General features: G+C 47.9%; 3 protein-coding genes across 3 annotated transcripts; 2 read left to right on the top strand and 1 right to left on the bottom strand.

Moving 5' to 3' along the window:
- Positions 1-231: 231 nt before the first annotated feature.
- Positions 232-1737, top strand: N7517_004023 (flavin-containing monooxygenase; the record flags this gene model as incomplete). Its single annotated transcript, XM_056721753.1, has 1 exon — positions 232-1737. The coding sequence occupies one exon, from the start codon at positions 232-234 to the stop codon at positions 1735-1737; it is 1506 nt and encodes a 501-aa protein (XP_056578003.1).
- Positions 1738-6649: 4912 nt separating this feature from the next.
- Positions 6650-19343, bottom strand: N7517_004022 (AMP-dependent synthetase/ligase; the record flags this gene model as incomplete). Its single annotated transcript, XM_056721752.1, has 2 exons — positions 6650-13375; positions 13434-19343. 2 exons carry the CDS (start codon positions 19341-19343, stop codon positions 6650-6652), a joined length of 12636 nt encoding a protein of 4211 aa, XP_056578002.1.
- A 906-nt stretch (positions 19344-20249) lies between these two features.
- N7517_004021 (ABC transporter ATP-binding protein) lies at positions 20250-24641 on the top strand (the record flags this gene model as incomplete). Its single annotated transcript, XM_056721751.1, has 8 exons — positions 20250-20315; positions 20508-20623; positions 20802-21383; positions 21440-22142; positions 22208-22781; positions 22841-23013; positions 23061-24563; positions 24615-24641. The coding sequence occupies 8 exons, from the start codon at positions 20250-20252 to the stop codon at positions 24639-24641; spliced, it is 3744 nt and encodes a 1247-aa protein (XP_056578001.1).
- Positions 24642-25557: the final 916 nt, after the last annotated feature.

The raw sequence follows: 25557 nt of genomic DNA, 5'->3' as shown, positions 1-25557 counted from the left end.
CGGCTGTATCTGTAGAGAGTCAAATGGACTGAAGGAATATTTTCGGCATCTCAAACTGGGACGAATCTAGCTCCCCCTTCTCCACATGGCAGACACACGAACATGGTACTATACAGTATGCATGGCAAATCTTTACCGCTCGCGTTGAAACCGAGGCACATAAGTTCCTTTTAAATCACGTTGTGCCCCGACTCTGATATTCATCCTCACTTCTCTCCATCTTAGTTCATCATGAACAGCCACGTCACTACGGAGTCAAAGTCGCACTTCGATGTGATTATCGTTGGTGCAGGAATATCCGGCATCAACTCCGCCTATCACATCCAAGACCAGCTGCCTGGCTTCAGCTATGCGATTCTCGAAGCTCGCGAGGACCTAGGTGGTACTTGGGACTTGTTCCGCTACCCCGGCATTCGCTCAGATTCGGATCTATTCACCTTCGGCTTCGCCTTCAATCCCTGGAACCACAGTAACCCTATCGCAGACGGCCCCGCGATCAAGCAATACATGCGCGAAACTGCCCAGAAGTATGGTATCGACGAGCACATCCTGCTCCGCCACCATCTATCGTCTGCCAATTGGTCCAAGGCTGACAACACCTGGTCACTGACCATCGATGCGGACGGTACGCTCAAGACCATAACCGCGCGCTTCATAATCTTCGGCACCGGCTATTACGACTACAAAGAGCCCCTCAAGGCCGATATCCCCGGTCTGGATAACTTTCAGGGCCAAATTGTTCATCCGCAATTCTGGCCCGAGGACCTTGACTACAAGAACAAGAAGGTCGTCATCATCGGTAGTGGTGCCACTGCGATCACACTCCTACCAAATATGGCGAAGGAGGCGGCGAATGTGACAATGCTACAGCGCAGTCCGACCTGGATTCAGTCGATTCCTAACGGAACCACTAACCGTAGGTTATCCTACCTGCTGCCAACAAGTCTTTACCACAGACTACAACGCGTCATCTGGATCCAAAGACAGCGTATCTTCTTCCTCTTCTGTCAGTGCTTTCCCTCCCTCTCGGCCTGGTACCTAAAGTTGGGCGTCAAATGGCATCTCCCTAGCCACATCGACTTCGACCCGCACTTTAAGCCCCGATACGACCCTTGGGACCAGCGACTATGCGTCTGCCCGGATGGCGACTTCTTCGACAGCCTACGCAGTGGCAAGGCTAACATCTGCACCGACACCATAAAAACCGTCACTAAGAAGGGAATCACCCTCAACTCGGGTGAGACGCTCGACGCGGACATCATCATCACAGCAACCGGACTCAAGCTACAGATCGCCGGTGGCGTCGCGCTAACAGTGGACGGGCAGAAGTTCGACATTAGCTCCAAGTATATGTGGAACGGAGTCATGCTGCAGGATCTCCCCAACGCGGCCTTCGTGATCGGATACACCAACGCTTCGTGGACACTGGGTGCTGAAGCCACCGCAAAATGCATCACTCGCCTTATCAAGATGCTCGAGTCGCGCAAGTTTGTTGCTGCCATCCCAAGTGTGAAGGACCAGGAGGCTTCGCTCCTCCAGGAGCGCCCGATGGTGCAACTCAAATCGACGTACATTATCGACGGGCCCCGTGTGTTCCCTCGCGCAGCGGATCGGGGTCCTTGGCAGCCGCGTGATCACTATGGTAAGGATATTCGCTTCGCGACGAAGGGGAACCTTGATGATGGGCTCGAGCTCGTGCAGGGCCCCAGTCTGCGTTTGCGAAAGAAGCTGGCTTGAGTTTTGCGTATTCGATATGATGGGATAATAGCTTTACATGTGACTGCAGACTTGGCGCTTTCCTTTGGTGACATATAGCAAATTTTTAAGATAGTATAAAGAAATGTGATACAGTAAATATACGACACTGTTCCTTATATTCACAATGCCATTGTTTACAGGTGGTCACACTGAATCCTACGATGATAGGGCCCATAAAGCGATCAGCCGTCTGGATGCCACATGCTGCTGAGTTAGTAATTGGGTGGGTGACCACCAGCGAATACTCACTGTTGTATGTTTGTTCATTTCTGCGTTTTTATACATCTTAATTAATTCATTCCCATCGGAAGTTGCCTCGCGTATTTCGCCATAACCCACAAGATCCTTTTTTGATAGGGATTAATCTATTTGAAATATGTATACAGTGTAAACCCCATAGAATTTAATGCTACGATCGGGAGTGAGGCTTGCCGAAATTGAAAATTGCCAATATCAATCGGTATACTCTCTCTAGTGCGGGAAAAAGACTGACTAGGGCAAAATGTGTCGGGACAGTGTCTAGGTCCGGCAAAAAGCATTGATTGAGCAATGCATGGACCGGGCGTCCAGCTTACGGAGTAATTGTGCCGTGATGATCGGAAGTCAATTGACCCTGGAAGACCAACGATGTCCGAAGATTTCTCAGTGGCAAATCTCTGGAATGACTGCCCTGTGCTCAAGGTCAGGCATACAGTGCCTAGATGAGCGATGGTTGATGGCGGTGACTGCGAGCAAGTGGACATAGTCTTCACAAGACTAATCTATCCATGTACCAGGCATGAATTCCTCTCTCTTCTCTGTCATTTCCCAAAATTCCCCCACCAGTTCATCTACTGGATTGGATACCCATAACTTCCAATCTTCAGGATTGGAGCCATATTCGAGAGAGAGGAAATGAAACCTGAGAAAACTACCCTCGCCAAGAACATACGACGGGGCGGATTTTCCAAGGCCAACATATACCCACTGATCTGGATTCACGACACCGGATGTGTATAGGGCTTTCTCCCTCGCCCCGTAATGTGCGAGGTTAACACCTGCCAATTTGAGCTCTGACGCCCATACTCGAACAATGGGATTGAAATCATATCCAGCTCGCTTAATTTCACCCCAGTCTTTTGTGAAATAGTCCAGAAAGTGTGAAAAGGGCGTATCAGGTCTGCCGTGCCTGAACGTTAACTGACAGGGATCTGCAGAGGCTGCAATTGCATCGGAAAGAAGATGACGCCATTGATGAAGATTTTTGGTTCTTTTAGCAGAAAGGTCAAGCGCCATACCCCTTACAATTTGATAAAGGAGAGTCTCTTGGTGAATATTTTTGAGAAGATATGCAGCAGGGTCGATGATATCACCGCCCATCGCAATTCGGAGCGTAGTTGGTGATGCACATGCCACACACCAATTATCAAGGCTCATTGCTCGTCTGAACCGAACATCAAGAGGTAGATCTGAATAAGACCTAAACGAGTACTCTTGTATTAAAGAGAGAGCTTGAGGGGGACCCCGGAAGCCAGACCTCCCTCCGGTACTTCTATCAAAGTCTTCGAAAAGATCATCTCCGAAATCTTGAGCAAACAATCGGTATAGTTCAACGATGAGGGAAATTTTCTCAGGGCGATTGATCCAATCTCCTGCAGTCGTATTCACTAGACCGATAGGGGACCTATGGTGCATCAGCTACCATTCTTGGACAAGGGCACCATTATAATCTAGGAAACTCACATCCCCCAATTGTCCCTTTGGCCTGGATTGGCACCATTGTCCAATAACATTTGACACAGCTCCAGTTGATTATACCAAGCCGCGATCTGAGCATTATCAGCACATAATCTTGGAAGAAAAATGTTAGGTCGCTAGTCAGCTTATACTTACGTGCAACAAACTTCTACCATAGGAATTGCAGTCGAAAGGAGATGCAAGACGATTTGCAAACAACTTTTGGATCTCTTCAACTTCACCAAGTCGACAATGACGAAATATTGGCGATGTTGACGGTAAGACATTATTTGCTTGAATACTGAAAGCGAAGTTTGAAAAACCACAAGATATATCAATAGTCCACAATTTGTCTACGAAACCCAGGGGGGTTCGAAAACGAAGTTTTCTTCTATTGATATCACGTTGTCGTGATGATTGCTGGTATTTTGTTCGTTGTAGACTTTTTTGACGATTAGAATTTGCGACGCAATAGTGATAGAATTTTGATGGTGATCACGCTTACCATTTTTCTTGATCTATGTATAGCTCATGTATAGTGGGAGTTTTTGATGGGGTCGAAGAATCAATCTTAAGTGTAAGTTCGCGTAAAGAAGTACTATTCGCATGGTGCAGGGTATTAGTTCTATACATGCCAATTTTTGACTCTCAAAGTAGAATATTCTGACTTAAGAAAAAGCCACTATGTCATTCTAGATCATGAAAGCAAAGGCAAACGACAGATACTCACCTAAAGGATGCTTGTTGAAGAAGCAGTAGCGTGCCCTTGATACTCTCCAAGTCCTGTCTGTGGGCTTTGAGTAATTCTTTTTTCAAGGCAAGCTTTATGGTCCCCAGCTTCCCCTTTGTGATTTGATGCTCATACTTCTGTATCATGGATTCTACCGATTCCAGCGTCTTTTGAAAGGCCCGTAAACGTCGCTCCGTGGATGGATTATTGAGAGACCCCAGCATCTCCGGCGTCAGGCTTGTCAAAATAACCTGTATCATTCCAATTTCATCAATAAGATTTTGAAATTCCGTGGATGCAGTTTTGACAAATGCACGTAAAGCTTTCAACCTGTCAATGCTCTGAACGACCTGTTCCAACAACGAGAGAAAGCTGAGAGCGCTGGCTGCGACTCCCAGTATTTCAGCCATATTCGATGTAATTTGATAGTCGAACCTGGATAATAATTAATATACCGTGATTTTCTTCAATATGCACTGAATACCAAGGGTTGAAAGGTAAATGGTATTAGAGGGAGGATATCAAGGAACAATTGAGGGGGTCATTTTGCGGGGGCCGCTCTCACCCTGTCTCTTACCCTATTGCGCTCCAGCTGTATTTATCATATCACCCCTTAGAGAAGTGACTTTTAAAAGTGTGTCAAGGAGATGTAAAGAATAGCCATACACTACACGGCGAGTTAGTTGACCAGCGCACCCTCACTGCATGTTGTATTGTGTTACGTACCTCCGAAGTACATACATTTACCCTGTATACCCAATCGGAATTCCTATAAGATTACCGATATAGTATATTACAGGAGCCGTACAACTTAAAGCTTTTATGCCAACAAGTCAAACGTGAGGCTGAGTGCAACCTTGGAACCTCTGATCTCCACGTGGCTCGACACATATGCCTACAACATAGGTGTATGCATATCAATAATTCTGACCGTCCATTTATCCTCGCTAGGTACATATATCCACAAATGCATAAGATTTATTCCAAAATAATCCGTAATATATTGAGCTGTGTCTACTGCCAATATTTCAGAGATCAGCATGTACACATATATAGATGTCGAAACTAGAAAATGCCTGCAAAGAGCCCGTCGAATAGAAATGCATTGCTGAGCGGCCTTTGCAAATTCAAAAACCCGAGGGATATATAAATGGGCTGAGCTAGGCAATTACGTACAAAAGAGCCCGACCATAGAAGCTACTCGTGCATAAATGAGTATTTGGCCGACTGCTTGTTATCCCGACCTGTGGCTTGTTATGCACAGGGGGCTTGATAGGTACGTTGTACATATTAGCCGGAAAAGTCGTTTGGTCTGAAAAGGGCCAAATAAATATAAGACCCCAGGTACAATGATTCACGCATCGTTAGCCCAGGACTTAGGGAAGGAAGTCCTTGGTAAATTGTTTGAGCGGGCCCCAGGAATCAATCGAACCGGTGTCCACTGAGATTTCCAGATACTAGCTAGCCCCCACTATTCTTCCTTTCTCTTAGCGGCCCAGGGGACGTTCTACCATTACTCCACATTGCCGGCAAAAAAATAAAAATGAAATGGACGGGCAGCGATTCGAACGCTGGACTTTTCGCATGCAAAGCGAACACTCTACCAACTGAGTTACGCGCCCAATTGATGATACCATAATTCGCTTAAAGGGAATAATGATTATTTACATACGCTGCTATATTGGGCAGAGCACGGGAATGAGGCCGTTGTTAGACAGCTTCTCGAGACCCGGCAAGGTCGATCCGGACAGAGAAGATAATAGTGGGATGGCGCCGCCATGGTTGACTGCACTGACATGAAGCCGTTATGAAACGGCTCCTCGGAACTAGCGTTGACCCGGGTGTGAAGGACAATAGTGGACGGACGCCGATCGTGAGTGGCAGGGAACGGACATAAATCCATGGTGAAATAGCTCGAGACCGGTAAAGCCGACGGGGACCCAAAGGAAAACAATGGAAAGATGTCACTGTGAACCAAAAAGAACGAGATAGGCCAGGATGGCGGGTGTAGGTCAGCTCATATCGTCAGATCTCCTCCCACACCTGTTTTATGTCCCCACGGAGAACATTCCCTGGAACCTTGCAGTATTTTCTGATCACTTATTTTACGCAGAAATTAAACAAAACATATTACATATGGCTCGACTCCTAGTAAGCAGTAGTTGTTTACAGAGTGACCATATATATATTAGGGTAGTTCCGGATACCGATAAATAACGCGTGTAAGCTTCAAACTTCGACGTGACTCCAAAAAAACATATGTAACAAACTGGTAATATAAAAGACACTTCTAACTCGCCACTATCTCACAAAAAACATGTTAACATAATAATTCTGCTCGAGGCAGTACCACTTTCCTATTTGAGCTTTGACCCATCACTTTCACCTCTTTCCACATCCTTCCATATAAGAATTCACATATCGCTCGTCTGATTTAAGACAAGGTCATATTTGGATCCTGCTAGGCATCCTTGCCAGCCGGCACTGGGAAAACTTCGAGAACAACTGAATGGTGGAAATCAGCTTATCCAATAGGAACTCAACGCTACGTTGATCCATCGTCTCCTCTGTAGCTGTGATCATGAGCTCAAGCTGAGATCCGCGTTCCACAGAAATGATACCCAGCTGACCGTGCGCCAACTTGGAGCTGGCCCAATCGCAACCAGATGACGAGCGAACACCACCCATTTCGAAGGGCTCCGGGGCTTCTTCGCTCTGATGGTGAACAAGGCAAGCCATTTTTGAGCCCGGTTGCCACTTTGTGCAAGATTCTGCGATAGCGTCAAACGATGCCTCGTCATGAGCAGTGATTTCTAGCTGCTGTACCTGGACATGATCCAAGAAATCCTCCACCGTCCAGTCAGGTTCGATCCTGATTCGAACGGGCAGGTGATTCAAGCAGGGACCAATGGCTGTGTTCGCGTCCAAAAAGGAACTTCCACGTCCGTGAACAACCTGACCTAAGATGATATCAGATTGCGAGGTTGTCCCAAATAGTATCCATGAGAAAGCTGCTTTCACGAGCGTTGACATGGTTATGTCCGGTGGGAGAGACGGCATTGCCGTGTAGCCCTTTTCCGCTATATCATTGTCCGAAATTCGTGCCTTTCCAATCTGACGGAGGGGATCGAGAGCAGCGGACGGAGCACCTTGAAGATATCGTCGCCAGAATGAAATCTCAGCTTTGTGCAGATCGCCCATTCGCTTATAGGCGACATCCTTGAATTGCACAGCCTGTGGGAGAGACTCATTGTGGTAGGCCTTCGTAATTGCCTTCCATAGCAGGGGGATGGAGGCCCCATCATACTGCGCATGGGATATGCGAAGAATCAACGCAGAGCATTGCTTGATAGGGCTGGTGACGAGAGTGAAGCCAACCGGCATTGTACCCTGGGTTGTAGAAGCTGGAACCTTTTGTTCGGACTCCCGAGCGACATATGCCTCTGGATCATCACATTGAACAAGATCCAGTACAGGGTCAACTTCCCGGAGGATCACCTGGAGGAACCGGCCACTGGTCTCCACAAAGACTGTGCGTAAGATGCTGTGGTGAGCCACAACCTTCCTGCACGCAATTTTGAGTCTGTCAATGTCCAGAGCTACTGGAAATATTTGTGCCATCGAGACTGGCGATGCATGGGTTATGTAGAAGACTTGGAATGGGAGCGCCGGGATGATATCTTCCACATTCTCTTTGACCACCGAATGTCCCTGTGGGAAGTGCGAAGCAAAAACATCTGCACGCTCATGGTCTGTAACCAAGGAGTAGGGTGAGTGGGACCACAAGGAAGAATCTGCAGTCTGTATCCCATCCATGATATCTGTGGAGTCCACAATGGTAGCATGTCTGGCAACACGCATTAGTGTTTTCCACTGGAATAAACTCTCCACTGAATGCGCAATTCCAGCCGCCCGAGCCCTCGATGCGACTTTGAGAGCCGAGATAGAATCACCTCCCAGTTGGAAGAAGCTATCTTCAGCACCAATCTCGTCGATTGCAATATTGAGTACTTGCGCCCAGATGTGCTGCAAATCCCGCTCCAGCCCCGTGGTGGGCACTCGCTTATCTGAAGGAGCTTCAGCAAATAATGACTCCAGCTGCACTCGTGTTGCGCTCGCCGCCGAGTCTCTCAACCGCCTTCGGTCAACTTTGCCACTAGGTGTGTGAGGTATCTGTCGAAGCGGGATGAAGGCAGACGGTATCATATAGTCCGGAAGGATATCACTGACTTGGCGTTTGACACTTGATATCTGGGCCGCAAAGTTTGCCGGGGCAGCAATTTCCAGGGAAGGGATTGCTGAACTGGATACCAGTGAAGCCTTCTCAGCCGCTTTTGAAGCGACAAAGACAACCAAACATTTCGAATTCATCGAACCCATCGGAGTGACAATCTCAGCCACGACGTCCGTCACATCCTCGGGCCAGACCTCCTGTAGTCGCTTCTCAACTTCTGCAAGCTCAAAACGCTGACCTCGTAGTTTGACCTGGAGGTCCTTTCGTCCTACAAACAATAGAGATCCATCATTATCATAACGGACGAGGTCACCTGTTCGATACACCCTGCCTTCCTTCGCACCATCAGCAAAGCCAAAATGTCGCATCCATTCTGGACATGAGATAAAGCTTGTAGCTGTTTGTTCCGGGTTGTTCAAATATCCGCGACCTACTTGAGGACCCTGAAGAAGAAGCTCGCCTACAGCACCGATAGAAGTGATTCGTTGAGGGTTTCGTGGATCGGTCACCCAGCAGGCGCCTGCAATTGGCTTTCCGATATTCCCACCTTGCGAGTTAAGGTCGATTGGGGACTGCACAGTAAATGCGACCGTGCATTCTGCTGGACCGTAAGCGGGTACGATCCGTGCATGTGGCAGCCACTGTTTAATGTCGCTTGACCGAAGGGGTTCTCCACCGGGCATGAGCGTTCGGAGAGATCCCAACTCGCTTGGCACCATTGCGCGCAACACACTAGGTGTTAAATAGGCATGAGATGGTCTTAGCACTTGCAATGACTCAGTAAGTCGGCCTCTGCGCTCAGACTCAGTCAAAACACAGACACAGGCACCTGCAAGCAATGAACCGAGTATTTCCATAATGCTGAGATCGAAAGCATAGGAAGAGAAGTGCAGCATGCGACTACCTGGGCAAATACCCATAATATGAGAAACTTGTTTGGTCATTGTTGTAAAGGAACCATCCTCAATCACAACGCCCTTGGGTTTACCAGTTGAACCAGACGTGAATACTGCGTAAAGAGCACGATCTGTGCCCAGACGGGTCGTCTTGTGAACTGGCACCGATGCACACTCAGGGTCAATCGTCTGAGGCATGATAACAACATTGCGGAACAACGCCTCGGCTTTATCACGATGCTCGGGCAACGTAAGTATGAAAAGAGGGTTTAATTCTTCGCACATATTCCGAAGCCGCTCTTGTGGATGCGAGGTGTCTAAAATGACGAAGGCTGCCCCGGCCTTGACCACGGCCAACACCGCTACCACAGTCCAGCATGATCGATCCAGGTATATTGGGACGAATACCTCTGATGTGGCACCATGCAAACGCAGAAGGCTAGCAACGTTGGTGGAAAGAATGTCTAGTTCTTTATACGAGAGGCCGAAGCTAGAAGACGAGACGGCGAGACTCGATGGTTGCCTCTCACAATGCCGAGAAATCACATCAGTGATCGACTCCGAAAGTCGTTCCGGGAATCCAGTGTTCCAAGCTTGCAGCTGCTGGATATCCTTTTCATTCAATGTAGCAATTTCGTGCACTGGTCTTTCGGGATGATGGTGCACCTGCTGCAAGATATGGCTGAATTGGTCCAGCATATGCTCCACTTGCCATGTTGGAATGACAAACTCATCATTGGAAACTGCAACAGTGACCATATTTGGCTTGAGCATAACGGCTAGTTGAATGGCGTAAGTGTTTGACGCAGCATCTCCTGATGAAGTTCCTATGGGTTCCATAGGATGATAATTGCCGGTGCCCAAGTCTTCAACCTCTCCTCTACCCTCAACGAGTAGGGTTTGGAACGAACAGGCCTGCTTGGCCTCCGGCCCTATGGCAGCAATATCAGGTAGCCCAACTTGTTCGAATGGCATGAGCTGTACTGTTCGCTCTTGCAGATTTCTGAGGGCCTGTGAGACGGTCGCATTATCATTGATTTTCACGCGCAATGGAAGGGTGGCAATTGTTGGACCAGCCATGCCCTCAATGCCATCGACCGATGCTGTTCGGCCAGGGGACACAATTCCAAATACCACATCATCATTACTCTGGTAATGAGACTGAACAAGTGCCCATGCAAAGCGAATGGCGGTGGTTCGACTGACACATTCGTCCATCACTGGACCTGTCTCAATCGTTCGTACCGTTTGCGTTGAAGCCTGAGGCCGATATGACGTGGAAGGAAGTGTGGGAAATGGCTCGGCGGCAAGTTCATGGAATTCACGACGCCAGTGTTCGAGCGCGTCCTTTTGTTGGGACATGGAATATTTGATGAATTCTTTGAATGGAGTCATCTCGGAGGGTACCGGTATCTGGCCCTGGTAAGCCTGCCGTGCACGGTGAACAAGCAGAGGGAGTGACCAAGAGTCGTACAGAGCATGATGAATGGTGATAACCAGGTCAAGCTGCTGAGAGATATTGGAACCCTCGCTTAATACTGGGATGACTTCGAACTGCACCAGTGGCTGGCCTAGAAGAACGTTCCACTCTAACCTTTTGTCTTCCTTCATACCCGGCGAGATCCAGTGAAGCTCGCTGTTCTGTACCAGGACCTGCATGAAGCCAGACTCTGTTTGAATGAAACGAGTGTGCAGAATTCCGTTGTATTTTGCTACCATCTCCCAAGCAGTTTTCAATAAAGACAGATCAGTATCTGTCCCTAGGCGGAAACGATGGTATCCGATGTATGACCCAGGACGCTCCGCTGTCAAAGCTACCATACCGGCCTGCAATGCGGTGCAGGGGTATATGTCCGCCATTTGCTCTATCGGGAGATTGCATTGTTCCATTGCCTGTAATTTCAATTCTTCCCTGTGATTTGACGGGAGCATTGAGAACGGGGGCACAGAATCGGCCAATTTTTTTGGTTTGGAGCTTGGTGATTCAGTCGACCCTGGCATTGAGAAATTCAGTGCTAGATCGCTAAGCTTGGGATGCAGGAAGATATCCGAGACACCAAGTTCAATGCCTTGCTCGCTAGCCGTGGCAGCTAGCCTCATTGCTGCGATCGAGTCTCCGCCCAAGCGGAAGAAGTTGTCATCAGGTCCGATTGTCTCCGCAGGGCGAGCCAGGACCTCAGCCCAACAATCTTGTAATGTGCGTTCACTCTCTGTCATTTCCCTTGACTCTCGTAGGAGGTGTTTGGTCGCGCCTTGAGAGATCTGTACTCCTAGCCCATGGCATGCTGCATCCCGCACCCTTTCGCGGTCAATCTTCCCGTTTACCAATCGTGGTACCTGATAGACAGGAATAAATGCAGAGGGAACAAGAAAAGCTGGAACATCCGCCTGAAGATGTGATTTCATTTGCTCCACGGCCGTTTCGAAGGCCGGAGTGTCGTCACTGTCTTCAGGTTGAACAATGGAGGCTACCAACTGTGGATCTTTTGAATCATTTGGTGAGATTAAATCTGCAAAGACTTCAGGCTCGTTTATAGGAAAGCATTGCTGAACATGGTGCTCAACCTCAGCAAGTTCGATACGCTGTCCACGCAACTTGACTTGACGGTCTTTCCGCCCAAGGTATTGTACAGAGCCATCCGCAAGGCGCCTCACAAGGTCACCTGTTCGATACAAAACGCCCTGTGAGGAACCACGGAGCTTGCATAGCCAAATGGGATATGGTACGAATGCCGCTGCCATGGCCTCCGGACGATTGACGTAACCGCGACCGATGATGGGACCCTCGATGAGCAATTCCCCGACAGCACCAACAGGTACGAGCTTCTCTGGGTTTTTTGGATGCGCCACCCATGCGACACAACCAACAGGGTATCCAATATTTGATTCATCTTGTGCGAGCTGTTGCGCTGATGGCTGGGCAGTCGCAATGACAGAGCATTCTGACGGGCCGTAGGCATTCATTAAGCACACATGGGGTGACCAGCGACGGACATCATCCCTAGTCATACCCTCTCCACCAAGCACAAGTGTTTCCAAGGTCGAAGCATCCTGCGAATTTAGGATGCGTGCCACCGAAGGGGTCAGCAGTGTCCAGTTCACTTGCATCTCGCGGATTGCATGTGCCAGTCTTTGATTTCGGTTCCTGTCGGAGGGAATGCAAATACAGCCACCGACTAAGAGGGTGTCGATCATTTCCACAATGCTAGCATCAAAAGCATAGGAGGCAAATTGGAGAACCCGGGCATGTTTATCAAGATGAAGTATCTGGGCATGTGCAGCTGATGCTGACAGGAAAGATTGGTGCTCGATGACGCTTGCCTTTGGCCTACCGGTCGATCCAGATGTAAAAACGACATATGCAGAAGAACTAGGACTCGCCAATGATGGGATAATTGATGTGGAAATGTCAGGTTGCGATATATGGCCTCGGTCTTCCACGATGATGGGATTGGGCGCTAGAGTGGCGGCAAGCTCAAGGTACCTCGATGAGGTAATTATAACTGGACACTGAAAGTTCACTTGTATCATTTCTTGCAGTCTCTCCCGTGGGTGTGATGGGTCAAGCAAGATGAATGCTCCACCTGCCTTCAGAATGGCGAGTATGGCGACTACTGTCCATCGGGACCTTTCACGGCATACCGGAACAAATACCTCGGGACCTACACCAAGCCGGGTCAGGTCTTTCGCTAGTAGCGATGAGAGAACATCGAGAGTCTCATATGAGAACTGGCCATCCCAGGCATCGACCGCCGGAGATGTGGGTTGTGCCGTCATGATTCGCTGTATGTCATTGTGAATACAAGACCGTACAGTTTGCGGTAGCTTGGAATTGAAACGAAGCATCTGACTCGCATTCTTCCCCATTGAAAGATTGATGTCGCTTAGATTGGTGACTGAGGGATCAATAAGCTGCAGGATGATGTGATGAAAGGTGTCGGCAACCAATTCGGCTTGAGCTTCATCCACAGTGTGCGTCCAGTATGTCAGATCACCATCAATGGTCTCCTCACGCGAAGTGATATTGATAGTCAGGTCATACTGTATTTTGGTAAGTCATACAACTCTGAAAACGCACCAGACACTATTCTATACATACCTCAGTTGAGTCAACCCCATCTTCTGGCTGCAACTTGATCCTTTCGCACTGTTCTGAAAACAGACTCCCGGGATCCTTCTGCAATGACATAGCGGTGTTGAACAAAGGTTGACCGGAGAGATCTAAAGAATGCATGACTTCTGCCAAAGCGCAATGTTGGTGATCAAGGCTTTGAGCGTAGGCCGAATGGTTTTCGGCAAGCGTTGAGAGAACTGATAATTCATCACTTAGATTCAGGCGGCAAATCAAAAGATTGATTAAAGGCCCAGAGATATCTTGTGCATCTTGAACTGGAATATCACGACAAGCATTCAGATACCCAAAGCATACAGACTCGTTTCCTGTATATGCACGGAGAACAATACCCCAAGCAACTTGTAGCAAACTGGAAATGGTGATATCATTATTCCGGCAGAAGCAGCTGAGTTCCTTTCCGATCTTCATGGAGAATGGTAATAATTTCAGAGAGCTTGAGGCGGTCCCACGCGCTTTCAATCCAATAGATGGAAAGACACATGGGTGGACATCAGTCAAGTATTCCTTCCAGTGGGATTCCGAAACCTTGTTGTCTCGAGTTTGCAGATAGCCCAGGTACCTGCTATAGCAGCCCGCAGACTTGGCGTCTAGCTTTCCATTGCATGCTTGGTGCAATTCTGACAATAATCTTTGCTCTGTGATACCATCAACAAGAATGTGGTGGATAGTCAGCTGGCAGTAAGCTCCACCATCAGGCTCGATTGCGACGGTAAGCTGATGAGGCGGGCGACCCTTGGTGTTTGAGGATTTTGGGTTCAATAGGAACTCATCAGAAAGAGCAGGAACTCGGTCTTCTTCGCTTAATTCCGATCCTGACAACGTCTTGATGTTTCCCTCGCAAGTTCTCAGAACTACTTGGACAGGATGACCGTGCCCTGTGACGCCATCGGTGAAGACAGTGCGCAAGATGGGTTGGCGGTCAACGACTTGCTGCCATGCTTGCTTGACCTCAGTGATATCAATTGGTTGGGCGGAGGTTGGGTATAGAGACCACCTGATATGCGACCAGTATACTTGGGGGTTTCGTAACTGGCTCAACCACATGCCGAGTTGCACGGGCGAGCAAGGGAACATATTCTGAATTCCAGACGGAGACACATCGAATCGACCTGAGACCTGATGGAGTAGGCTGTGAAGTTGCTCCTCGCTTGCAAGGGATAGCAAGGGGAAATCGATAGCGGAGAGTCGCTGTTCTTGCTGAAGCTCCATGGGGAGTTCCTCAAGGGTTTGTAGGCAATTACTGATCCATTGATCTAATCGGTCCTGGTGCCGCAATCGTTGATTATATATAAATGACAAGCTGAGAGAGCCATTCATGACGGTTGCGTTCACATCAATGAGAGCCATGCGCGGCAAATCAGGTGCCATGGGGAGAAGCGAATCATCTTGGACTGATGTCATTTGAAGGAGGGCGCCTGTTCGTTCAAATTGTTGGAAAAGACCGGTGTAGTTGAAAAGAATCTCCATTGGAGAATGACTCTCGAACTTTTTTGGTCCGTCAGGGTGGAGGAATCGCGACGCAAAGTACGCCCATCCATTGGTGGATATGCCGCGGCGACCGGCTTTTGTCAACTGCAAGATTCTCCTGACGCTGTCCTCTTTCTTAACATCCAAAAACAAAGGTGCAATAGTGGTGAACCATCCAACTGTGCGGGATATATCAATATCTGCGTCCCATGGCTCTCTCCCATGCCCTTCGCTGAACAAGGTGGGTGCTGATCGATTGTCAAACGCTTGAACAAAGGCGTAAAGTACGGCGGCCTGGATGATTTCCACTGGCTGGGTATGGAATGCGCCATTTGCAGCACCAATTATTGCCTCTGTTGTCTCCTTTGATACGGTGATGGTTCGTCGTGTTGCATCCGCCCAAGTATTCGCACTCAGGGTAGCCTCTAAGCCCCAGTAGTCCATCGAAGGACGTGGAATTTCTGTTTTCAGTGTTTCACTGGGATCCAGCGAGGCACCGGCATAGCTTTGTTGCAGCCGACACCATTGTTGAAATGATAAGGAGAGAGGTTGTATGGTGCGTCCCGTGCTGAGAATATCTTCCAGGTCTTGCAGAATGATGCGCCATGATACTAGGTCAATCACAAGATGATGCGCCATCAACCCCAAAAACTGCTCCCCGGAATCCGTGATGAAAACGTCAACAACAATCATCACTCCTTCGGCGATATCAAGCGTGTTTTGACTGGTTGACAAAATCTTCTGTAGGGCTTTACGGTCATCCATAGATGAAATCCGATGCTGTCTAAAACGAAGGCTTCTAGACACATCAGGACTGATAATCTGCCTCCAATGGCTATCTTGTTGTTCAAAACGGGCGCGGAGCATTGAATGAGTGGTAACAATCTTCTCAATCGCTCGTTTGATTTCAGGAGGTGGAAGGGGCTTTCCAAGTCGAAGAATGAACTCGAGAGTAAACTTGTTGTGACCATTCGGTACTCGCTCAAAGAAGAGCTTCTGGACCGGGGAAAGCTCAAACCATACCTCTGTTTGATCGTCCTCCCCGGCTGGAGCAAAAGAGACAGAGCCGGAATCTTGAATCCGTTCCGTTAGTTGCCTGATGGTTGGAAACCGAAAAATATCAGCAACAGCTACTTTGAGGCCAATGATACGACAACCTGCAGCGACTTGCATCGCGCTGACTGAATCACCTCCCAGACGAAAGAAGCTTTCTGTTGTACCGATTTCTTCAACAGTTCGATTTAGTGTCTTGGCCCAGATCTCTTGAAGTTTTTCCTCGCGAGAACTTGATGGCGCCTCGGGTTGGATTTTCACAGATCGATAAGCCTTCATCTCCTCCAAGGACAGCTTATTCGCCTGCTCTTGGATGTAACGTCGATTGGTCTTCCCAGATGGCGTCAGAGGTACATGGGATAGAGGCAGGAAAAACCGTGGAATCATGAAAGAGGGTAGAACATCCGACATGCTAGCCTCTGCTGCAGCACAAGCTTCACGAAACTCGTCGGTTGGAGGAAGGAACTCGGCTTGATGATTGCCGTCATTTGAAGGAGACGAAGGGAGACATATAAATGCTATAAGCAAAGCCTCTGGTCGATGATTATTGATACCATTCTGGGAAGATGACCGGAGAACTTCTGCAAGGGTTTGGCGGGCTTTTGGAAATGCTTCGTGAAGATGGTACTCAATGTCCGCCAGTTCTAAACGCTGCCCGTGTAGTTTGACCTGAGTATCCTTCCGACCATGGTATCGGAAACTTCCACCCCCGGTAGCTTGCACCAAGTCTCCGCTTTTGTAGAATTTTCCGGATGGAACGGACCCAAATTGTAAGCGCCAGGGAGGTGGTTCAACGAAGGCGCGAGCCGTTTGCTCAGGCATCGATAGATAACCCTTGCCAACAATCGGTCCTTCAATGAATAGTTCTCCAGCACATCCATGTGGCATGAGAACCTGATGGTTGTCCGGATGAACAACCCATCCAAATCCTCCCGTGCTAAATCCTATGTTCGCTGGATCGTTGCTCTTGAGATTCGGTTGTACGCTGAACACTGCTGAGCACTCAGCTGGGCCATACGCATTTCCAACGTGTACGAAAGGTTCCCAGCGAACAACGTCGCTAGCCAGAACTGCCTCTCCGACAAATACTAAAACCTTTAAGGACCTAACACTGTCAGGACTAATGATCCGAGTAACACTGGGCGTCAGGCACGCAACGGTCACTGAAAATTGGTTCATCGATTCAACAAGGCGACTATGACAGTCGTCCGCTGAAGGAATGCAGACACAGCCTCCCTGAATCAGAGTACTGATATGCTCAATAATGCAAGAATCAAATGCTGGAGAGGCAAATTGTAGCACACGGGACTCCGGTGTGAAATGGTATGGCTTTCCATGAGCCACAGAACTTGAAGCAAAGCCTTCGTGATGGACAATTACGCCTTTGGGGGTTCCTGTGGAACCAGAGGTAAATGTCAGATAAACGGGATCCTGTGGGCCGACCGAGGACTTCTTGGAAGAGCTATTGCAACGTAGCTGCTCCAAGTCAAAAGTATCCACGTTGAGTAGCAGTGGGACCCCAAGCTGGGCCGCCAGTTCAATATGCAAGCCGCAAGTCAATACCAGGGGAGCTGCAACAGCTTCACACATAGTCCGCAATCGGGACAACGGGTGTGATGGTTCTAGCAACACAAAAGCAGCACCAGATTTCATCACAGCAAGCATGGCGACAGCCATCCACTTAGTCTTTCCCAAGAGAAGAGGTACAAATGACCCGCAGCCAACATGATGCGAGGAGAGATGGTTAGCCAATGCCGAAGACAAGGTATCGAGGGCTAGATAGGAATATTTGCCATCCCAGCTGTCGAGGGCCAGGGCACGGGGTTGTTGTTGCGTCCGTCTTTCAATTAAGGTATGAACGCACGACGTGACTGCAGGAGGATTTGTCGAGATGTTCTGGCGGCGGAGATGGCTCAAATCTTCGGGGCTCACAACACTGATATCGAGAAGTGTGAGGCTTGGTTTTGTGTCGATCTGCTCGTAAATGTGAATAAATTGGGAGATAATGCGCTCCATTTGACTGGGCTCGGTAGCTGCTGGGTCAAAAGAAGCCTCAATCGACATCGTCGTGGTTGAGGGGCGACATCGTAGGATCAAAGGATACATATCATATGTCATTTGAGTCGATCGACTCTGAGAGAATAAGTCGGGAAGTTGATGGCCGTCTCGAGGCTCTACTGAGAGCAAGGTTTGGAAATGACATGCTGCCGCTGGACCAGGTCCAAGGCGGAGCAGATTTTGCAATCCCACGTGTTCGAACTCCATAGAAGTTGCCCATTCGTCCTGTACTGCAATCAAGGCCTCTGCAACGGTATTCTGCCGGCACAGCTTGATACGCACCGGTACGCTAGCAAGTGCAGGTCCGCTCAAGTCCTGTACGCCGGCAACGGACACTGCGCGACCCGCGTTGACTGCTCCAAATAATGTGTCGTCAGAGCCAGTATAGACCGATTGCAGAATCGACCAGGCCAGCCGAATCTTAGTCCCGACGGTGCTTGAGGAACTTTTGCCATCTTGGATGCTAAAGGACCTCTCTAGTCGCTCGGTTGGTCTTGCGGAATGACCCACTGTGGGTAGTTGGGGAAATGCCATCATCGTGGCCTCGTGTGCATCACCGAACTTCAATTGCCAAAAAGCATTGGATTTGTCTTGGGTCCGCTGTACATAATCCACAAGAGGTCGAAAGGGGTGGAAAGACAGCTCCTCGCCTCTGTAGGCAGCGGCAGCTTGGCGCAACAACAATGCCATCGACCAGTGGTCGCAGATGGAATGATGGATTGTCACCTTCAGCTTATGCTCGGTGACATTGAAGAAGAAATACGCAAGAGGACCGCCTGGTCGCCAGGAAGGGCATGTGCTCTCACAATTTATGCCGTCGTCGGTCTCCTGAACCTGCCATGGAACTGATCCTCCCACCACTGCCTGCACACAGCCGCGTTGACTCGTTGGAATCATACGCGTCCTCAATATCGGGTTGGCTTGAGCTGTGCTTATCCATGCCTCCTTCAGCTTATGGTGGTCAATCCCTTGTGGCAGACGGTATTCGTGTTCGATGGTGTATGCCCTTGGGTCTTTGAATGTGAGGGCTATCATTGCTTCTTGGAGGGCGGTGCAGGCATATACATCTTCAATATCGTCCAGAGAGCAATGGCATTGATCGGCCACTTGTTGCCAAATTTCATCCATTGAATTCTCGCTCTCGGTCGACGGACTGGGGGGTTCTTTATTGAACGAGCTCAAGGTTTCCTCCAATGAGCCTCCCGACTCCATTGGATCTTCCGGTGGGGTGATGGCCCCTGTAGCAGGGACCTTGATCGATGGCCTCATACTAAATCTGGGATGCTTTGGCACCATATTCCCAATTTCTTTGCTCTCCATTTGGTTAGAGAATATACCTCTGATTTGGGGGTTCATATTAACAGACCTATGTCACTCAATGGTAGATGATTGTATCGTTTCAATGTGATTTAACGCACGACCAATCTCGCCGGCATTGTCATCTGGTATGATAATAGGCAATATATAACTTGCAATGAAGTTTATACCAGGATATCAGTGATAGTACCTAAGGCCATGACCCGGATAAACATTATAAGCCCTGATCCGAAAGAATTTCGCATCAACCGTGTTCTACACACATGTCCATGTATCATAATACTTTTTCTTGACGCACGCGGTAAACTCTATCGGTGACAATAGGCTTCTTGTATAAGTTCTTTCTCCCTTTCCGGCGTTTTCCGCTTTTTCCTAATTGCGTTCTGCCAAACCTTCCATATAAATTCATCATCGACTAGGTTATGACCAAGTTTTTTTTGACAGCATCTTACCAATCAAGCATTATCTGAATTCTATGATTGGGTATCTACACGATTGCGCGAATGTCAGTCTGCGAAACAAGAATTTTAAGTTATAAGGTTACATCTGAACCATATTGACCCACAGGACCCACTCAATAGTCCCATCTTTAGTTCGAAGATTCAAGGACTTTGAGATGTAACGAATAGGTTTTGATGAATGAGAGACTGCGCCTTTCATAAAAGTTTCGCGTCACGTGTTGCTATCCGAGCGCTAAACCTTCGGCTTATTCCGTTTGAAAGAGATTCAATTTCTTAGTGACACACGAATCTAGACTGATGCAGAAGTCCACCTTGGTCGACAAAGGATTCTCTGTCAAAACGCTGATCTCTGCCGAAATTCCGGCATCTTGTCGCAAGGCACATACCGAAATCACAAGAGAGTAACTCCATCACCAGTCCAGATATGGTCGCTCGTTCAGCGAAGTCAAAGGAAGACAAACCCAAACCAGCAAGTCTCGGTAGCTATGCGGTGAGTTTTTATATATTACTCCACCTAGCTTTATCTCAAATCGCTCACACTTCCTCCAGAGAATTCTATCATATGGAGCCGCTCAGGGGGGATCTATATTATGATATTGGGGCTGGTTTGTGCCATGGCTTCGGGAATTGTAAGTTACAGCAAATTTTGATCTGTACTCAGAATCAACTAATGGAATTATAGGCTCTTCCGTTGATGAATATTGTCTTTGGTCAACTGGTGGGAAACTTCAATGAGTACTTTATACCGGGATCGGGTATTACAGAGCAATCATTCAAGTCCTCGGTCAACCAAGACAGGTAAGCACCGCACTGTATTGCTTATGACAGCAAATATCTTACCGTCTCCTCCTAGCTTGTATATTGTGTATTTGTTTATCGGCAAATTTTGTCTGACGTATATATCCATGGTAACTGAGATTTCCCACCTTTATAGCTCCAGTACTGATACGAGGCAGATTTGTTTTCGATTGACCAGCCTCCGCGCTTCAGGGGCCTTGCGCCTGGAGTACACCCAGGCTCTCTTTTCACTTCCTGTGAGCAAGCTAGACGAGATGTCAGTCGGAACTGTCACACATGCAATTACGGCGCTGTCAAATACGATCCAGCAAAGTGTTTCTGATCGACTCGCCATTCTGTTCCAGTCAATCGCCTTGTTAATTGCGGCTTACGCAATTGCCTTCAGGTATTCCTGGGCACTGACGCTTGTTGTCAGTGCGGCTATTTTATTTGTGATCATTGGCTTTAGCCTGACAACACCATTTTTGGTGAAGACACATCAGAGTGTGGACCAAGCAGACGAGAAGCACGCAGCACTCGCCTCAGAAATATTTGGCTCTATCCGGACAGTGCTTTCCTTGGGTGCTGAGCAACCACTCTCCAAAAAGTATACTCGGTGGGTCGAAGAATCGCGAAAACGTGGCCTGGGTATGTCTTTGGTCAGCGGGATTCACCTTGGAATGCTCTTCTTTGCCATGTATGTCAGCTTCTCTCTAGCCTTCTGGTTTGGGTTGAAGCTGTATCGTGAAGGCCACATTGCTAATATTAACACTGTGATCACGTATGATTATCAAATCTTTGAATTATTTGCGGTACCGTGTTCTGACAATCATTCAGGGTGTTCTTTTCGGTGCTCCTCGTGGTCACTATTCTGGGAGGTATTGCGGGGCCAATAATGGCTATCACGAAGGCCATAGGTGCATCAGGTGCCTTCTTCGGTGTTATTGATTCAAAGCAGGATACTGTACCTGGAATTCGAGACCCGGAGTTGTCACATGCTGATATCGTGTTTGAGAACGTGACATTTTCCTATCCCACACGAAAGGAAATGACTGTGCTTAAGGGATTTAATGCACGATTTGAGCGGAATAAAACCACCGCTCTGGTTGGCTCCTCCGGTTCGGGGAAAAGCACTATTGTCGGTTTGATTGAGCGATGGTATCAAATTCAGTCTGAGAAAATTCAATCTGAGCTAGTTCAGTCCGAGCAAGTTCAATCCGAGCAAGTTCAATCCGAGCAAGTTCAATCCGAGCAAGTTCAGTCCGAGCAAAGTCAGTCTGAGGAAGAAGAAAGTTCCACGCCAGGTCAAATCCGTGTGGGACCTCACAACATCAATGACTTGGATGTGAAGTGGTGGCGATCGCAGATTGGACTTGTTCAGCAAGAGCCATTCTTGTTCAATGATTCAATATACAATAACGTTGCTTTTGGTCTGATCGGATCGCAGTGGGAGAATGATACAGATTCTGTGAAGATGGAACTCATCACCGAAGCTTGCAAGCAAGCCTTTGCAGATGAATTTATCGACCGCCTTCCCAAGGTATTGTTACACCTTTTCCGCTGCACTCTTGATTATCTATATTCATCTGATTATCCCTTTTCTAGGGTTACTTTACCACTGTCGGGGAAGGTGGAATCACATTGAGTGGCGGACAGCGCCAAAGAATTGCCATCGCGCGAAGCATCGTCAGCCAACCACAGATTCTCATTCTTGATGAAGCGACCAGCTCAATCGATGTCCAAGGAGAAAAGATTGTTCAAGCAGCCCTCGACCGTGTATCCAAGGATCGCACTACAATTATGATCGCTCATCGCTTGTCCACCGTCCGCCGCGCGGACAAGATCATCGTCATGAAAGACGGCAAAGATATTGAAGAAGGTTCCCACCAAGAGCTCATACTCAAGGAAGGGATGTACCATGGCTTAGTTCATGCGCAACGGCTAGAGCCACTGACAGATATGATGGAAGACGACGTACCGGGTTCGATTTCTTCGGAGAAAGAAGAAGTCAGGTATGAAGCTTACACCAACAAAGAAGGCAGCGATCAAGATTGCCAGGATAGCTCCGAACCTGTCAAAGACTTTGGCTTTTTCCACAGCTTTGGGGTGCTCATTTATGAAAATCGTAGCCATTGGGTCCTCTATGCACTGACGCTGATCGGGGCTGTAGGGGCAGGTTGTAAGAATGCACCATACTCTCCCGCAAATGTCCAGATATAAGCTTACATGGTCGAACAGCCGGATTTTCCTTACAAAGTTGGCTTTTTGCCAAACTGGTGCAGGTTTTCCAGTTCACTGGCCAGAAGCTTGTGGACGCTGCAAACTTCTGGGCATTGATGTTTTTCATCCTCGCCCTTGCCATGGCGACCTTTTATTTTATGCTAGGCTTTTCGTCGAATTCGATATCAATGGTAAGTCTACAAACACCCGCAGAGTTCAAACAAGGCTAAATGTTCAGTTCGTCGTATCCACTTCTCGGATAGATTATTTTCACAGCCTCTTGTCCAAACCGGTGTCGTACTATGATCGCGAGGAGAATTCCTCGGGTAGTCTGGTTTCCAGACTGTCCACTGATTCAAAACAGTTGCAGGAGACGTTTGGTCCTACTGGTGTTTTTCCTCTCATCTCGATCTTTAACATCCTGGGATGTGTTTCAATCTCCTTCGCCTTTGGATGGAAGCTGGCGGCTGTCACATTTTTTGCCGCCATGCCATTCATCTTTTTCTCAGCCTTCATGCGCATTCGATATGAGATCAAATTTGAGAGCCTAAATGCTGCAGTTTATGCCGATAGCTCCAAATTCGCAACGGAGGCGGTCGGGGCCTTCAGAACGGTCACTGCTCTGACCATGGAAGATACAATTTTGGAAAGATATTCAAAGCTGCTGAAAGATCAGCGTCAAAAGGCCATCCGGAAGGCGTGGTACGCAACTTTGGTATTTGCGTTTTCCGATAGTGTTGAGCTATGCGCCATGGCGCTCGCCTTCTGGTACGGCGGGCAGCTCCTCGCGTCACACGAATATGACCCAGTTGCATTTTTCGTGGTATACATTGCCATTATCCAAGGCGGCCAATCTGCTGGGCAGTTCTTCAGTTTCGGTCCAAATATTGCCCAGACCAAGGCTTCTGCCAATCGCATATTGGCTGCACGGCTACCTGCCACAGGACAGATTCAGCATGTTGCGACAGGGCCTCTCTCTTCGGAGGACAAACCCAGTTCCTCTGTTGAACTTAAAAATGTCTCTTTTCAATATTCTTCTCGCGAGGTACCAACATTTGTCAATCTGAATCTCTCCATTGAGAGTGGTCAATTTGTAGCATTTGTCGGACCTTCAGGCTGCGGAAAATCTACGCTCGTCTCGCTACTCGAGCGCTTCTATGACTGCACCCAGGGATCCATCCTATTTGGTGGCCGAGACATCTGTTCCATTGAGATGTCCTCTTACAGAAATGCCTTGTCCCTTGTCTCCCAGGAGCCGAAACTCTTCGAAGGCACCATCCGCGAGAATCTCCTCCTCGGTCTGGACGCCCCCAATAACCCGAACACCGAGGACCAAATGATCCAAGCATGCAAGGACGCTGAAATTTATGACTTCATAGTGTCCCTGCCTGATGGGTTCTTGACGGAACTTGGCGTCAACGCTCAGACCTCGATGAGTGGTGGACAAAAACAGCGTATTTGTATTGCGCGAGCTTTAATCCGAAAACCGCAACTTCTGCTTCTTGACGAGGCTACATCCAGTTTGGACTCTCAGTCGGAAAGTCTTGTACAAGGTGCTATGGAGAGATTAGCAAGCAAGCGCGACATGACTATTATTGCGGTCGCGCACAGACTAGCAACCATTCAGAAAGCCGATGCGATTTTTGTCTTCGGAGAAGGTGCCCCGGGACAGGGATCGAGAATTCTTGAGTCCGGAACGCATCATGAATTGTTGCGCAGAAAAGGGGTTTATTGGTTGATGGTGATTTTTCCCCCTGAGCCACTTTAATTCTTATAACTAACATTATTATAGTGTCAAGCGCAAGCTCTCGACCGGTGATGGACGAACCTTTCCAGTAACAATGTTTCATTCATTCTCTTCTCCTATCTCATCCTTCTCTGTATATCTAAGACTAGCGCACTATGCACACGATCTGGCTTCAATGGGAATTGTATATGTAAATTGCAAGTGGACGGTCTGATTTTTACCATCATATGTAGAGAAAAAGACAAGGGTGGAAAGGAGTCATAGGTTGAATTGAGCTAATGACCCAACCCACTAATAGGCTAGGCTTTAGGTCCTATCTTCGGGCCCACCGGTGGGCTATGGGCCCGGGGTGAAAGCCCACCAGGCCCATAATAGGGGCCCAAAGCCCATAATAAGCACTAAACAATACAAACATTCTAAGAAACGTGACTTTTTGAATTATCTTTTATTTAGATCCCGTTTTTAGCCCTTAGATAAGGGCAATATTTTATTATTTTGATTAATACGTTATTAATAATTAGCTGAATTTATGTATTACGGTTAAACACAGGAAAAAACGCGTTATCCAAAAGTATGGAGATTCACTTAGAAAGTGGTGGTACTCCTCTATGGATCCTAAATATATATCTGATATCAAACTATATATTAACCTTTTTTAGACAACCACTAGTCAGATTTTGTTTAGAAATAGAATATACACTTATATAGCTCTTGAATCTTGAGTGGGAGGCCATTTTTTATACTCAAAGAATATATTGTATTGATAACACAAGAGGGACAGAAAAAGATAAAATCGAATTGAAAGCCTCTTTCCAGCACTCAAACATATTGCGGTTCAATTACATGCATAGAACATATTTTCAAAGAGAAAAAAAGCGGAAAGACTTGAACGAGTGTGTATACTCAAGCATCAACCTGGAGAAGGCAGGATGTTTGAGAAAGTTGGTGAATGTAAATAATCTCTCGAAGCAAAAAGAAGGTTGAAGAA

This window comes from Penicillium concentricum (genome assembly GCF_028827145.1).
Source record: "Penicillium concentricum strain IBT 3081 chromosome Unknown utg000002l_segment0_segment0, whole genome shotgun sequence".
In the NCBI taxonomy this organism is placed as follows: Eukaryota; Fungi; Ascomycota; class Eurotiomycetes; order Eurotiales; family Aspergillaceae; genus Penicillium; species Penicillium concentricum.
This window is presented reverse-complemented; position numbering and strand designations above follow the sequence as displayed.